Source organism: Cornus florida, unplaced genomic scaffold (assembly GCF_030987335.1).
Source record: "Cornus florida cultivar Cherokee Brave unplaced genomic scaffold, ASM3098733v1 CherokeeBrave_3.0.0_Hap2_Chr01, whole genome shotgun sequence".
NCBI classification, from domain to species: domain Eukaryota; kingdom Viridiplantae; phylum Streptophyta; class Magnoliopsida; order Cornales; family Cornaceae; genus Cornus; species Cornus florida.
The window spans coordinates 112,241,925-112,257,637 of NW_026775571.1; the positions used below are offsets into that span (position 1 = coordinate 112,241,925).

The 15,713-nt window shown below is 35.3% G+C and overlaps 2 protein-coding genes across 4 annotated transcripts; both read right to left on the reverse strand.

Moving 5' to 3' along the window:
* Positions 1 to 1,852: 1,852 nt before the first annotated feature.
* Positions 1,853 to 4,318, reverse strand: LOC132314288 (purine permease 21-like). 2 transcript variants are annotated; one of them, XM_059813174.1, is made up of 2 exons: positions 4,124 to 4,318; positions 1,853 to 3,115 (listed from the first exon to the last, which is right to left on the reverse strand). In XM_059813174.1, the coding sequence occupies exons 1-2, from the start codon at positions 4,158 to 4,160 to the stop codon at positions 1,995 to 1,997; spliced, it is 1,158 nt and encodes a 385-aa protein (XP_059669157.1). In that variant the 5' UTR covers positions 4,161 to 4,318; the 3' UTR covers positions 1,853 to 1,994. The 2 variants fall into 2 exon arrangements, with proteins under 2 accessions (XP_059669157.1, XP_059669149.1); XM_059813166.1 differs by having other exon boundaries at positions 1,853 to 3,130.
* A 3,411-nt stretch (positions 4,319 to 7,729) lies between these two features.
* Positions 7,730 to 15,708, reverse strand: LOC132314305 (protein REDUCED WALL ACETYLATION 3-like). 2 transcript variants are annotated; one of them, XM_059813189.1, is made up of 17 exons: positions 15,392 to 15,707; positions 15,220 to 15,270; positions 14,428 to 14,519; positions 12,557 to 12,694; positions 12,409 to 12,465; positions 12,246 to 12,318; positions 11,816 to 11,974; positions 11,122 to 11,271; positions 10,755 to 11,010; positions 10,114 to 10,229; positions 9,941 to 10,027; positions 9,730 to 9,818; positions 9,382 to 9,444; positions 9,220 to 9,276; positions 8,784 to 8,880; positions 8,530 to 8,687; positions 7,730 to 8,181 (listed from the first exon to the last, which is right to left on the reverse strand). In XM_059813189.1, exons 2-16 carry the CDS (start codon positions 15,250 to 15,252, stop codon positions 8,532 to 8,534), a joined length of 1,623 nt encoding a protein of 540 aa, XP_059669172.1. In that variant the 5' UTR covers positions 15,253 to 15,270; positions 15,392 to 15,707; the 3' UTR covers positions 7,730 to 8,181; positions 8,530 to 8,531. The 2 variants fall into 2 exon arrangements, with proteins under 2 accessions (XP_059669172.1, XP_059669167.1); XM_059813184.1 differs by having other exon boundaries at positions 10,755 to 11,271; positions 15,392 to 15,708.
* Positions 15,709 to 15,713: the final 5 nt, after the last annotated feature.

Consider the following 15,713-nt stretch of genomic DNA (forward strand, 5'->3'; position numbering starts at 1 on the left):
CCCCATGGAATGCATGAATGCTTCATGCTAAATACAACGAATTCAACTTAAACCACTAGCAAGCTTTACAAGAATTTCCATAAAAATACCACATACTTTCATTTTATCAATAATCCAGCATGGCAATCACATAAAACATGAATTCTAGTCCATATAAGTATGCGTGAATCACAACTCATCCATTTACACATAATCAAACATTCCATATACAACATCTAAACAATTTATCAAGAATCTAAACCAAATAGGCATGCTAGATAACAATCCATACCAAGATTATTCACAAAAATTCAAGAAATTGTGAATTAAACACCCCTACTTCACAAAAATGCAAAAAGTCCCAAATCCAAGCCCTAGGTTCGAAACCTAGGGTGCACCAAATGATGAATAGCTTACATCAATGCGTAGATCTTGCCGAGCTCTCCGTTTTGCCGCCAACGGCACCAAATATCTCCCAACGGTTGAGAAGTAATCTAAACTTGAAATTGATGAAGAAAGAAAAAGAAAAAAAAAAAGATCAAAGGGGAGGGGAGAGAGATAGAGCTAATGGGAGAAGAGAGAATTTGAGGCCTAAATGGCCTTATCGTCATTAAAAAAGGAAAGTGGTGGGTCCCACCATTTAAAAAAAAAATCTTCTTCCTCCTTTTAACTTCCACCACACAAATAAATATGCACATACCAAGCATACAATAAACACATAAAACACAATAAATAAAATGAGCGAGATGCAAATGGACCCAAATAAAACCCCGTACGCGACAATTCTGATAACGGGTCCCACTCGGGACCGTCCGACCGAAAAATGAAAAAATGCTGAAATGGCAACCAGTGTATTTTTAAGAGTCCTGAACTCAATGGAATGTCCCAACCAACTCTCGAACACACCCGGCACACCCCACGGTGTCCAGCACGCAAAACGAGAAAAGACGAAAATGCCGTCGCAAAATCGAAAAATTCCAGAAAATGAAAAATTGTGAAAAACAAAAATATTACAATGGGATCTGATCAGTTAGATGGTCATGAGTCATGACTTCTCATTTTTGCCTTAAATGTTTCTCCAAACCTCATTAATAACCCAGATTTTCACTATGTCAATTGTACTCATGTAAAATGACTATTTTGCCCTTGACATTCACTTAATGACCATTTTATCCTTGATAACCATAGTTTCACCCTTTCTATCTTCGCTTCTACACTGTGTCAATCGGGCTGTCGGATCAAGTTATGTCCTTTTGGTTGATGAACCGAATCTACTTCATCAACATTTGGATTATAAGAGGGAATATGACATAAAAGGCATGTCATTGTGGATTACTTGCTACCCTGCAACCAGATGGTGAAGGTGAATTGCCATCACTGGCACCAGTTAACCGGCTAACTGCTTGCACTCGTAGTAATAATCTTCCGTTTGTTTCTTTTGTTTGTATGTTTTATGTCATTTATTTAACTTTATCCTGAAAAGAGCAACAATTTAATTTTGTGTCGACTCATTTGACTTATATATTCAAATTCAAATTTAGATTAGCTGAAAATTTAATTGAGTTTTAGAGAACAAGTCATGCTAAGAGCTCTAACTAACCCACTCTAGCACATACTGTCATACACACTAACAAACACATGTTCAAAAATATGTTCACGACCCCTAACGAGTTGTTGTTCCATCAACTTGTTTATTTAATGAGCTTGAAATTGTTGATCCTACTACTTAAGAAATAAACAATAACTGAACTCGGTTCATTTGAAACCCTATGACCTTATAAGTGTTGTAGCTACAAGATGTGGTCAATTTGCATGAAAACGCCAATGTGGAAAGATTAGAAGGAACTTCACAGGAGTAACAATTGGTGAGATATAAGCTAATCAGTTCAGGGTGCATTATTCAAAAACTTGACAACAGAATAATTATAAATAGAAGAAACAACAGTCTAAATGCCATTCCTTACCCAAAAAAAAAAAAAAAAACACACACACACACAGTTTCAATGCCTATTCATTCAATGTTCAGCTTCTTCTGGTGAGGGAAGCTTAGGAACACCATTGACATTTCCACTATCAGCCTTGGACTTCAAATCATCAAGATAATGCTGATAGATATAGGAAACAAACCCCCAAATGGCCAACAACATGGCAACAACCTTCACCCCATTCATCTTATCATGAAAAAAGAACACTGCTAGAACCGGAACGATTGGTAATCCCAAAGTACTAATGACATTGCAGAAGAGGGAAGACAACTCAAAGATCAACTTCGTTGCACCAATTGAAAAAACCTGCCAGCTCAATGCTGTCCACACCAAATTCATCACATAGGACACCTTCCCAAGTCCGAATTCCTCCATCTCTCTGTGCAAACTCTTCCACTCCCCACTAGCAAAAAGCCCCACCAGGATGACACCAGTTGCAACTAGTGACTGGTAGATTATCAAATCCAAAACCACCCTAAAAGTCCCACTTTTCAGAATCCTCCTGTAGGAGAGCTGTGTCACAGAAAGGATTAATGCATACCCCGCAGATGCCCCAACCGTGCATATGAACCCAATCGCGTACTTCCCTTTAGGAATGTTACTGGAGGCTGAGTCGTCAGGTTGGAATACTAGAAGGGTGGAGGAGATGGTGAGAAGGACTAGAGAGTTGACTATGAAAGGTGTTAGCTTCTGTGAATTGAGGAAGAAGGAGAAGGCGGCATTGAAGCCTAGTTGGCTTGCACAGATGAGAGAATAAGTAGAGACTGGAAGATACATGAGCCCGATTGAGTACAACATGCAAACTGCTGCTAGGAAGATGCCAAGGAAGGTGTAAAGTGATGCAAGGACTTTGGCAGAGGGGGGTTTTGGATGGTTGTCACGAGTGTTCCTGTTTTCGTTTGGTGCTATGCAGAGGAAAGGAATGAGGACTGGGAAGCCTGCAGTTTGCACAAGTGTTGCCATCCATTTGCTGTTTCCGCCTTTGTCGTAGTAGAGTCTCCCCAGGAGTGTTGCAGCTGACTGACCAGAGAGGACAAAGAATGAATAGATGGCCATTTGGAGCCACCACTTGTATTTTCTAAGCCAAGGGATGGTTGATTGATGACTGACATTTGCATTTTCAGTTGAGTTTGCTTCTTTGGCTTCTTCAACTGGTGAAAGTTGATCTATCAAGGTCAGTAATGAAATTAATATACCAACAAAGAAGAGGGTTAGGAAAAAAATAAGATGAAGATAAATTTAGTTCAACATTGGTATCTTGTGAATTCCTTTCTTAAATGACAATTTCAATCTGTACTATAAATTTTTTTTAAAATTAAATTGTCTTACTTTTTTTGTAACATGTCATCATAACTTTGACAAACTATATTGCTGTTCTAAACTTCTATATATAATATATCAATGTTCCAGTGCCTTCCCAGCTACATATTTTTTATGAAATAGAATATTTAGCAAGTTTTGGTCTTTTTCAGTAATAACTATAGCTTTACTTTCATATTTAGGATCCAAAGTTTTAGGAGCAGATGGAATATTGGTTTTGAAGTGTTTGTAGTCAGCATCTTCAGCATAAACTTGAAACTAATAAATTGTGTTTTTGGAAAAAAAAATTAATTAGATTCTTTTGTATCTCCTATATAGATGGCCTCAAATGGTTGCTGGTACTTCACATGGTTATTTCATGAAAAGATTGAGAATTCATATTTGGCTTCTTTTTTTTTTTAATTCTGAAATTTCCTGCAGAGGATTTCTTCACTGGGAGCAACAGTCCAGAGGTGGAAGCTAGTTTTTGCTAGTAAAAGTTTTATACAAGTACAAGAGTCTTGGGATCAAACACAAAAACAGATAACAACAACAAAAACAACATAATAAAGTAATATAAGACTATGAAGAAAAGAAAGAAAAACAAATTTAAAATATGGAACCACAAAATAGATTGAAAGGCCTCTAAGAGCAATTCTAAGAAGGTTAGATACTGCACCAAAACTTTAAGGGTGCTTCATGTGCTGCAATTCTGCTGTTGGAAAGTGGTAGCTAGAGATCCTCTAGCAATTGCTATTATTTAATACAATATAGTATATTTATATGTGTGTACACATATATTTGGCAGTTCATGTAATTACTGATGGAAGCAAATCCATTTGAATATCTGAAAAACTTACCCATTATGTGTAGTTGCAGTTCTTGAGCTTCCCCCATGTCAAAGATGCAGAACTTCCAGGAAGGATTAGGAGGGAGAGAGAGGGATGTTACATATCCAATGCTCACAGAAAACAAAATCAAAGTTCAATTTAGGCAGGCAGCAAGCTGCATCACAATCCAGCAGTCAGCATCAGCCAAGAGGTTGTCTGTTACATTTTCTTCCCTATGATTTGCAGAGACGGTTAAACATAATCGTCATAGTTGAATAAAAACATTAAATTTTACGTGGGACATGGACATCAACTTGTCTTTATATACACCCATGCCAACAAAATATGAATACCACCCTCCTGTCTTCACCTCATGACAAATTCATGCCAAAATTTCATGGGCCACACACAAAGTCGTCCTCCTTATAGCAAGTCAATTATATACAACACGCTAAAAAAGTTGATCCCAATATTCAGTCTTAACTTACCATGATGAAATAGATATTTCGAGAAACAGGGAAAACAAACAAAACAAAACAAAACAAACTTACCATGAAATACAGAGGGATAAATGTTATGGATTCATTGATGTTCCATATGAAGAAGGGCTCATTTGTTTCGAAGGGAATGCGCAAGCATGTGACTTGATGTCTAGATTGCTTATGAGATGATAGCAAGGTGGTATGCAACAAGACAGTCATTTATGGGATTCACTAACACAATGTTTTTACTTTGTCATTTTCAGCGATTAGATGACACCAAAGTGATTAATTAATAAATAAAAGCAACACCCAACTTTATGCTTGTTTGTTCATACTGGGCATTAAAAAAATAAAAATATAATTAAAAAATCTTTTTGTTTTTATGCTTTTATGTTAATCCAAAGCAGTGGAAATGAGGGTGTAACTAATACACTAGTGACTGACTTCTACCAGGATTTTCTTGTATGTTTTAGCAGTTCACTTTCAAAGCAAAATTTTTAATCAGTATTAGATAGCACCTCACATAGTCCTTTGATCAAGAAAGAAAATGAAATGTGACTATTAACAAAGCAAGTGCTTCTGTGGACATTTCTCTTGGAAAAACTTGATTGAGCAGTAATTAGTCTTTTTTGAGCTAGGTTCTTGAGAAAATTAATTAGCCTAAAGTATAGATATAAGTAATGAAGTTTTAGTCTTCACTATGCAATCTTACATAAGTGTCCAAGCAATTGATACCATTAGAAGTATGAGAAACTTTTACATGGTCGCGGCCAATCACAATCCGACACGTAAATAAATGTATTACAGCTTGACACGACAACAAAAATTTGAATAAAATTGACACATTTGTTTGCCTGTTGAGTTGTGATTGACCGGAATCATGTAGTCTATAATAATTTCTCAAGCATTGCATCGATTGCAAACACTTCCATTATATAAATTTAAGTAATGAAGTTTGAGTCTTCCTCATTATGCAATCTTACATAGGTGTCAAAGTTTTAGAAATTTTATACCGTTAGAAGCATGAAATTTTTTTACACCCCAGTCAATCATAGCTCTGACACGTTAGTAAGTAGACTAAAATGCAATGAGGTTGAGATGGATACACAACTTTAAAAAACATAGGGTACTGGAATGAGGCAAGTAAGAAAGTAGACTAAAATGCAATGATTTTTGACCATATGGAAATAATTGGCATGAATGTCCTTTTTTCTTCTTCTTTTTTCTAGTTGGTACTCACACACACGTCTCTTCTAAGACTTGAATCCCTGACCTCTCTTTAAAAAGTAAGAGACTGAATGCCCTTTTGATAGTGTTGACATAAAAGCGTATACCCTTTTAGTAGTATTGCCACGAATGCCCTATTCTAGATTTTTTTTTTAGAAAGGTAATGTCCTTTTCTATATAGATTTTAGGAAGGTAATGTCCTTTTCTATATAGATTTTAGGAGTTAATACCATATCTTGCACTTTTCTATATTGATTTTAGGAGTTAATACCATATCTTGGACCATGTGGATAAGAGTGACAACAAGCAACCAGGGTGTGTGATTTTGACCCCTTAATGGGCTTGTGTTCACATTCATTTCTTTTGGTTTGACCAGGTTCTGAGATCTATGAAAACTCTTGCGGAAGCAAATTTATCTCTGTTCCTATTGAGGCCAAATGTGGAGGAGTTCTAAGACCCTATAGTCTAAATATTTTTCCCATATTATAAGATACTAGAGTCAACACCAATAATACAAGATATGATCATTGAGCTAAATTACAAAAGGAAAATTCAGTGCACCAAAGATGAAGACAATATTAAAACTCAAGAGACTCCAATCATTGTGTATTCGGAGAAGATCAAATGTACACGGTCTTACCTCGCATGCGAAGAAGCTGTCGTGAATGTTAAATTAAATTGCATGATACATAAATACAAATAACTTCAGTTTTCGGAGCATCTAAGTATTCTTATTGATTTCAAATCTCAATTTGAAATTGGAGAAAAACTAGTTCAATTGATGTATATGAGCTGGTTTTTAATGTTCTTTCCAAATCTTACTACTGCTATCTTTCAAATTGTACTCTTGCTCTAGGAAATGTTGTGACGGTTGTTGGAGGTACAACTCCATATATGCAAAACAAATTGTTCAGTTCCTCTCTTGTTAATTGATGGCCATAGTTTCCAAATTTCAGAGACTCTTATTACAAATGGAAGAAAATGGTTTTCCATAGTTTCCAAATTTCAGAGACTCTTATTACAAATGGAAGAAAATGGTTTTCTTTTTTTCTTTTTGGACCAGTTATCTTGAATGTGCAGGACCAGTGAATAAATTGTTTCCATCTCTACAAGTGGTATCACTGTATGCCTTCTCCATATCAACAGAATATGATATGATAAGATAAAACCAATATCTGATATGGGTTGTTGAGCTTTCTGTAAGTATGACTGTAGATTTTTTCTTCCATATGAGCATTGTGCCACAATAAGACACCCATTCTTTAAATTTAAGATGTACCATCACTCCTAATAAATTTCTAAATGCAAAGAGTGTCCTGATGCTGAGTAGTGACAAAAGCAAATTTGTTTTATGTCATTGTCTTTCTAAAGTATTTTTGTTTTGTACTATTATTTGTTCAATTTCTCAGCTGGTTGATTGATACATAAAATAAAAGGGACCTTTTCAGGGGGGAAAAAAAAAAAAAAGGGGGAGAGGTTGGTTGTTACCAGTATGCGAAATGAAATTAAGCATTCAAATGGCCTGTTCTGCTTAGTCTAGTCAACTGATTTGAAAGTTGTGATAATACATGCCAAACCAGGTGATCCTGAAGGCTGAAGGTGCTTGCTTCAACATTGAAGAAAGCAATTCTTGCAATGATGCTTACAAGTATTTGTGTGCCATGTTCTTTTTTGGGCAAGGTTGGTTGTGATTAAATACATCTGTGCATGAAAATGGCTGTATTATTAGCCATTATTAGCCCATTCCTGAAACCTTTCTGCTAACCATGGGAACTAGAAAACCCTAATTTTAGGACCGAGCTGAAGTGCCGTTATGAAGATGTATGAGATTTCCTCCACAGTTGGAGAGGAAAGATACAGTTATAAGAATGAATGGGTTTCAGCACAAAGTAGAAAAAGTACCTGTATACCAGCCACTTTGCAGCTCTTCCATAGAAGGGTATCTCTTCTATAAATTCTGATAAGTTTACAAACATCCCACAAATCTCAAATAAGAAATTGCATTAGCAATGAATCATTTTAAACAACAGATCCGCATCACAAATGTCTACAATTTCTCATCATTTATTAACAAGAAAGGAAGATTACAGGAAAAGGAAAAGAAGATATAAAATGATATTTGGCAATCTATTGTTACAAAAATTCATTTCCAGTGACCATCTGCCTTCTGCCAAACTCCTAGAGACAAATCAAACATCTTTTTGCAGCTCCAGTGCAGCAGTGGAGAGTTAGATTCCCCAAAATTGTCGAAAACACCAGGCTCACAAGCTATATCAGCAAGCAAGACCTTCTCAGTCCTATTATTTTACTCCTCTATTCTTTTGTATGTCCAATGGGGAAATTCTCTTCCCGAAACTTAGGGCCTTTAGTTTTTCATTCCTGTTAGAGTAAGTTGCAAACAACAACAGGTCAAGAACATTCAAGTTAAGAGAATCAAGAAAGAAGCCTGAAGCATGTATCATGGGTATCTGACCCATAGCCTCGCTTTAGAATTTAGTGGCCCACATAACACTTGATTCATTTTTAAAAATATAAATCATGAATATTTTGACCCATAGCCTCACATTAAAATTAAGTGGTCCACAAAACACCAGTGATACATTGTTAAAAAATGTAAACTGAGGCACAACAACCATAACCACCCCCCCCCCCCCCCCCCCCCCCCCCCCCCCCCTTCCTGCATGAAATCGCTAAGAACAAATTTTGAAGTTGCACAAAGGGGCTTACTGTTAATGAGGGATTTGAAGAAGAATGAATGAGATGCAATACAAACACACAGATATTGCTGCCCCGGCAAGAAAATTATTCAGCAGCTGCCGATTATCTTTTGGGGGTATAAAAACAGACTTGAGCACATTGGTCAGTTCAAAGAGCCGATGGGATATCTACAGAGGCAAGCCATCATAACAACAGAATGCAAAAGAATTAGAATGAGTTCATATTTTAGCTCTTTTAAATTTTGAAATTGCAATAGATCTTACCAAGATATAAATGGCAGTTGTTAGCATGAAGTTGAGCAAAGGATACTCTGGGATAAGAGAGAGAAGCCACTTAGGCTGTCCATTAGGTATACTCGACCTGCACAAAAGTAGGAAAATAATTAGACTATGCATCTAGTTAGATACAAAAGCATTGCATTCCTACTTTAAAAACCCTATCAGATCAGAAGAAAAAATAATAACAACTTTTGTTCCTCTCATTTTCTGTGCTCACAAGAATTGTGTGACCGTTGTGTATAAATGACAATCTTGAAAAAAAGGCATATGTAGTACTAATAAATTAGATATTAGATATGGCTACAGTTGAGTAGAAATATTAGCTATAACGTGTAGACTGTATCCAGTCTATCTCACTCAATTAAAAATCAGGTCTGATTTGACATAATATACATGGGAATGGAAAAAAAAAATTACGCACCTCAGCCAAATGTGGAACTGGGAAATATACGTCTCCAAAGTAACCTTGCCAAGCCACCTATTAGTATGGAACATTTGTACAATTAGCCAGACCATAAATATGTTTTTGTGTAAATACTATAAAGAGGTGTGATTTAACCAGACGGGGCAAATTAGAACTTACGCAAAGAGAGTCAAAGACAAATTCCGAAGCTCCTGAGTGAAATTCCTCAAGCATATGTATACACTGAAATCAAAATATAGCAAAGGTGAGAGTAAGGTGCTGCGAACTAAATGAGAGCATTGTATGGAACTAAATGCCCAACATGCCACAATTCCAGACTCCTCGAGAAAATTCTCAGATGAAAAAATAAAAATGATATTATAAAAAATACATATCATTTACAGAATATATATATATATATATATATATATATATATATATATATATATATATATATATATATATATCTAAAAAAAGTAATAACAAAATTGATAGTATGAAGTAAAAACAAAGTAAGAATATACACACGTTATTGGAATCCACGATGTGTACGGATGAAGCTTGTTGTATGTGACCTTGTCCAGCTTGTAAATAAATTCATACCATAAATAGCCAACCTAAAAAGGTTAATTTGTAAAAAAAGTCAGACCACAGAATCAAGAAGTACGGAGTAGGAAAGATTGTTTAAAAGTCCAAGCAGATAACAATGATAGTATGACCCCGGGAAAATGCAACTCACAACTATGGAAACCACAACAATGCATGTTTTGGCTGTGCGTCTCCGCCTGGGTTCAGATTCCTCCAATTTCTCCATCCACTTCTCAACCTAAGATTTTAAGAAGAATTTAAATTTTAGGCATTGGCACAACCAAAACCCAACAACTACAAAGCAACGAACCTTCAAGAAATTACATTGGGGTGAAAATAGGCATATATCATCCCGATGATCCATATGTAACGATCAAGCCCAGATCTGAAATGCCATTCGTGCAATCGAGGGAGATCTGGCTTTGCAGGGTCAGTGTATCCTGTCATTGTAGAAAACTATTACTTACGTGCTTAGTGCCCGCAGGGACAAAGTACAGAATATAGTTTAAATCTTTAAAAACCCAGCTCAAGTAAAACATTTGCTGCAGGGTTCAACTCAAGCAACTCAACTCAATCCAATATAGTAACAATTTAACACCATTATTAACTCTCAAGATATCACATATTACCTCGATACTATATAAATTTTATTGCTTTTATAAATTATATATATATATATTGTAATTTAAAAGAAAACATCAAAAGCACATATACAAGCATGGTTTTGCATCCATGGAAATTTGCTAAAGTTTCATGAGCTCGAATCCCACAAATATAGAACTTGAGATCAATAATTGACTGTTCTCAAAATAATTCTCCAGTCTACTCATAGTGGAGTAGAACATGTTACGAAGTGAATCGGCCCAAATGGAGCTACGAATTAACTTTGCCAACAATGCCAAGTCATGTATTAGAAGCAACCAATATGATAAAGTGAAGGTGAAGAGATTAGATAGATCACTGACCTAACAGGAATGTTAAAGGCCACCATAAAAAGTCAAAAAATCCAGGAATTTCCCAGATCAAGATAACCACAAGAAAGCATGAGAGAATCTTCACAGCCATCACTGATCTTATCTCATTATACTTGTTGAAAATACCAAGGGCTCCATACACCATGAGGGTGAAAAGCGTGTGCATTGGGCAGATATAGTACAGCATATAGTCATTGTTAAGAATGATACAACAAAACGCCACTAGGAAATTTAGCCGCCACATCATCTGTATAGAAAGGACAATAAAGATTTGAAGGCAGCTTAAAATATTACAACTAAAAGTAATCATCACATCATATAGTGAAATAACATTATGATCCAAAATCAATAATTTTACCTGTGCAAACCTTCCAAGGCTAAAATCCTTTCGGATGTAATAGTAGGAAAAGTTGCCAAATCCAGTCATCCAGACATATGCAGCAATAAAAACACGAATTGCATTGTATATCTCCGTTGCAGCAAAGTAATGATACATTAAAAAGAGGACCTGTTGTCAATAAAATGTAAACAGCCTTGAATATTCTTGAATTTCTTTGCACCACACAATGTGAACGAGTACATTATATAAATTAAACAAAGCAGCAAAGGAGAATATTTATTATTTAACATCCAACTCAATCAGGAAATTGTAATGTATGCCTGTACGGGCACAGTTTTTGCAGGCTTCAAGCCAAAATTTTCCAATGAGCCAAAACCAAAATCATACGACTATCCATATAAATTTTCCAAGAGATGATCACTTTATAAAATTCAAAGAGACTGTGATCCAAAGTTCCATCTCGACAGAACTATATTATCAAAAAATCAAGATAACTCATACTACGCGCCCATCATATAAAAAGAACAGTGCCACAACATACAGGGGGTAAAAAATTACAGTAAGATTACAAGTTCAAAAAAAAAAAACATATTGCAGGTCAACATGAGTCATAGTGAATGCTACAGAAAGACGATATGTAAGGTACATTTTTCTTTTACTAAACTGAAAGAATAATGGAGTGCAAGTTATGAATTCTGACAAAATTACTTGCCTGCATCCATCCCTTCCACTCTTCTGTCTGATGCCGATTAAGGTAAAGAAAGGATTTTCCAGAAAATGCCGACTTGTCATTGAGTTTCTTGAGTGAAGCCATTGCTGAAACTATGACAAGAAGAAGGTAGAGAAAGAGGAAAAGATCGCGGCTGTATTTCTGTCCAAGGTAAAACACCAAAAATATATATATAATCAAAATCTACAGCAGGTTCAAGCCTATTTCATTAAAAACATGACTGTAAAGCTTATATACAAGTGTATCTCTGTAGCAGAGATGATTATTGAAATGCAACAGACTCTAACAGATCAACTACAGCATTATAAACATAATCATTGTGCAATATTAGCCAAAATTAAAAACTTACAAAAAAAAGCCCTGAAATTGTTTCAGAACAGGATATTGTAAATGAACTAAAAAATAAAAGCACCTTGGTAGATTCTGCTAATATATCTGTGCGGTCACATATGTAGAAATATACCAGAATTGCCCCAAACTCAGACCTACATAAAGTATAAATTACATATAAGAAAGAATTAAGAGCTGTCAAGTGTTTGTTATCATCGACACAACAACAAAATAACAGGACTCACATAGCTCTCAGAGTTGCTCGATTTTCTAGCAAGAAGGAGTCATCCAGTGTTAGAAACCTAGAAAATCACGAGATGCAGAAGGTAAGGAGGACTTCTACAAAGAGAACTAACATGAAACTCCACTGAAGCATATCAAACAGCAAGCCACCTAATTAAGTTCACTTTGATGGATGAAGTATAAAACTTAGCAGAAGCTGATTTTGTGAGGCCTCCCTCTAGCAAAACAGCCCGATCATCTTCCTTGACCATTTCATTTCCCAATTCAACTATATTAATGTCTGAATGACTGCTGCCCAGAGAATAAAAAATTCAGCATCAGAAGATTTAGCATCTGGATATCATACTTTTTTTCATAAATACAAGTGATTAAACCTTAGCACCCAAAAAAATAAAAATAAATTAATTAATTAAGTGGTTAAATGTGAATGCCGCCAATGCTAGCATGGAACATTGTATGACAAACTACTAGTTGGAAAAAAAAAATAATAAATAGAGAGTATTGTCCTTTAAACCAAAATTAAATATACTATAAGTTGCAATAATGTGCAACAATTTTCAAATTTACTGGCGCAATATCATAACATTATAACAATATCAAAGACTTAAAGAAAACATAAGATGAATAGAAGAGCTACAAAAGATCAGTTGATGGGAACCAGAGCATGCTTTCTCAGCTTCTTTCTTCTCCCTTCTGCTTGTATTATGATTGTACTAAAGAAAATTCTGTATATCTTGACCAATCTGCACAAACTCTCACATGGCCTACTAATATAGAAACTAAACAAAATACTGTATATCTTGCCTATCTGCACAGCCTCTCACACAGCTGTGGCATTCTTTCACTACTGTTGTAGACGTGCACCGCATGTTATGAAATATCTTTTTAAATTATATACGGGTAATCCAAGCAAAACACAATTGTAAGGATCTACAATTCACACAGAACCTTCTAAAACTGACTTGTGGAATGCTACACAAGTTGTTGTGATCACATTACACCTTTCACAACTACACATTCCATTTCATTGAACCCCCACCCCCAAAGCCATTCCAATCCATTTTGTCAATGGAAAGTGAGCTTTCCTATATTTCTCACCTAAAATACAAGTTGTGATTCACACATTACACCTTTCAAAACTACAAAATGGTGTATTCTTCTATATTTCAGTTTCATATATCGAACTAATCTTATCTTTAAATTAAGCAAGTTTTAGATAATTGATGCAATTTGTGCTCATCCATTTCTACAGTGTTGATTACTATATCAGTTTGGATGGGCCATCTGTTTTACTAGGCATTATATCCATCAATATTTAATCGTATTCCCTCTAAGTTAGTCTTGCATTCTATTTCAAATCCTCTACTTATTTGCATAGCCGATATGTCCAAACACACACTCTCTCTCTATTCTGTTGAAAGGGGAAACTCAATTGAAATTTCTTAACCACAGTGCATTATTCAAACTTCAAAGTTCTCCATACCTTTAGACCCATGATGACCTAACTAGAGTGTTTTATTTTGTAATTTTACATACCCCTGCAATCATACCTGGTCTAATAACAGATTTGTCTAGTTAAAATTTAATAAAAATAAAAAAATAGGAAGCATACAAACACACACACATACATATATTTTCATGCACATATATATTACATTTAATTAAATCACACACTTGGAACTAATATGCTGCAGTCCACGCAGTTAGTGTTATGTAAAAATTTCCAGAGCATCTTTTTTTTTTTTTTTTTCCTTTTTTGGTAATGGAATTCTTACTACAATTAGAACGAGAAAAAAAAAATGAAAAAAAAAAAAGAAAAAATGAAAAAAAAAAAAAAGATAGAAAGAAAGATAGAAGGGCAGAGAGAGAAAGAGATACAAAGGCTAATGTATGTGTGCATGTAGAGTGAGGAGACAGAGAGAGAGAGAGAGAGAGAGAGAAATCTGTAGTTAAAACCAAAGATTAATAACACACCCTACCCAGTAAATTCGCAGTTTGCCATGTTGAAGAGAGAAACTTACACTTTTGATGGAGATGAAGACTTCTTGTATTCTAACAACTCGGAATATATCCATGCTACGAAAATGGGGACAAATCCAAGCAAAAGTGACACCTGTGATAAATAAAAAGAAAATGTTTCACTCGAGATGCAAGGAAACTTACTTGAAACAGACAATAAAAGGAAATCTGCAAGAAAAACATTAAAATTTAAAAACAAAAACAAGAAACAGAACTTTCAAAACTGCCATTGGGTCCAAATTAGTCGGTACAGGCATAAACATACATGTTCAGCCAAATACTTTTACATAGAAAAACTTCATAGGAGCTAGAACAGTCAATTCACTTCACCCACTCAAACAATCTCTAAGTTGATTTAGCACTGTGATCACTCTTACTCAAGATTTTTGAAATTGCACTAAGAAGCTGAATTAATTGCTTAGTCCTAATTCTAAATTTTAGAGAGCACCCAATACATAGCTTCAGGAGGAGTAACATATATGTACTCCTGTTTGTGTTTAGCGTGTGTATGAATGTGAAATATGGCACATCTGCCAGTACATTTCATGTCAAAAGGAAGTCTTATACTGTACTGTTCTTGTTGATCAAAATAACAAAATAAGTGAGTGTAGTGCTCTTCAGATCAAGATCTTGTGGCATTTAGTGAAATTCACAAGAAAGTTAAGAAACCATTCTCATATCCGACAATTAAACTAAAAACCGCCCAAAGAGAAACGGTCATATTACAACAATCTTTGGCCAAACAAGTAACTATCCTTCGGCATTGAAAAGATCGACAGAGAATGGTACCATACCTGTCCAGGTGTTATAGGTGCCGAAACCACCATGTTATAGCGAAATCGAAACTGTAAAATATTGAACAGAAAGAAATCAAATCAATGAATGATGAACATACAGTCATACACATTAGGTATTGAAGAGAAATAGAGGGGAAAAGAAGAATCGATATGTAAATCGAGGAAGTACCAGAATGAATGGAGTGGTGTGTGCGTTTCTCTCTCTAGAAACTCATCTTCATAAATACCGAAGAGTAAATCGTAACGTGAGCGAACAAGTGTAGATCTGAAGCAACAGTTACAGAGTCACGTCGTCGTTTGCTTCAAGAATTGATAAAATGTCGGAAGAGCCGTCCCCCTCTCTCTCTCCAATGTTCTCTCTGTTGCTTACTCAATCCAACTGTTGATGGTGGTTGTGGTTTAGTTCTTTAGTTGTTCTATTGTTTTCGAAGAAAGAGAAAAACAATACTACTAAATACAGAACGGAGAGAGAAGAGCCCAGTGTGTTGAAA

What these genes read in the sequence shown, in the direction of transcription:
- LOC132314305 (XM_059813184.1), bottom strand. Translation starts at nt 15,252, where the DNA reads ATGGTGGTTTCGGCACCTATAACACCTGGACAG. An exon ending in ATCAAAGTGAACTTAATTAG is followed by an intron (nt 12,466 to 12,556) that starts GTGGCTTGCTGT and finishes GTGATTTTCTAG; the next exon opens with GTTTCTAACACTGGATGACT. An exon ending in GCCTTTAACATTCCTGTTAG is followed by an intron (nt 10,230 to 10,754) that starts GTCAGTGATCTA and finishes CTACAATGACAG; the next exon opens with GATACACTGACCCTGCAAAG.
- LOC132314288 (XM_059813166.1), bottom strand. Translation starts at nt 4,160, where the DNA reads ATGGGGGAAGCTCAAGAACTGCAACTACACATAATGG. An exon ending in ACTGCAACTACACATAATGG is followed by an intron (nt 3,131 to 4,123) that starts GTAAGTTTTTCA and finishes TGACCTTGATAG; the next exon opens with ATCAACTTTCACCAGTTGAA.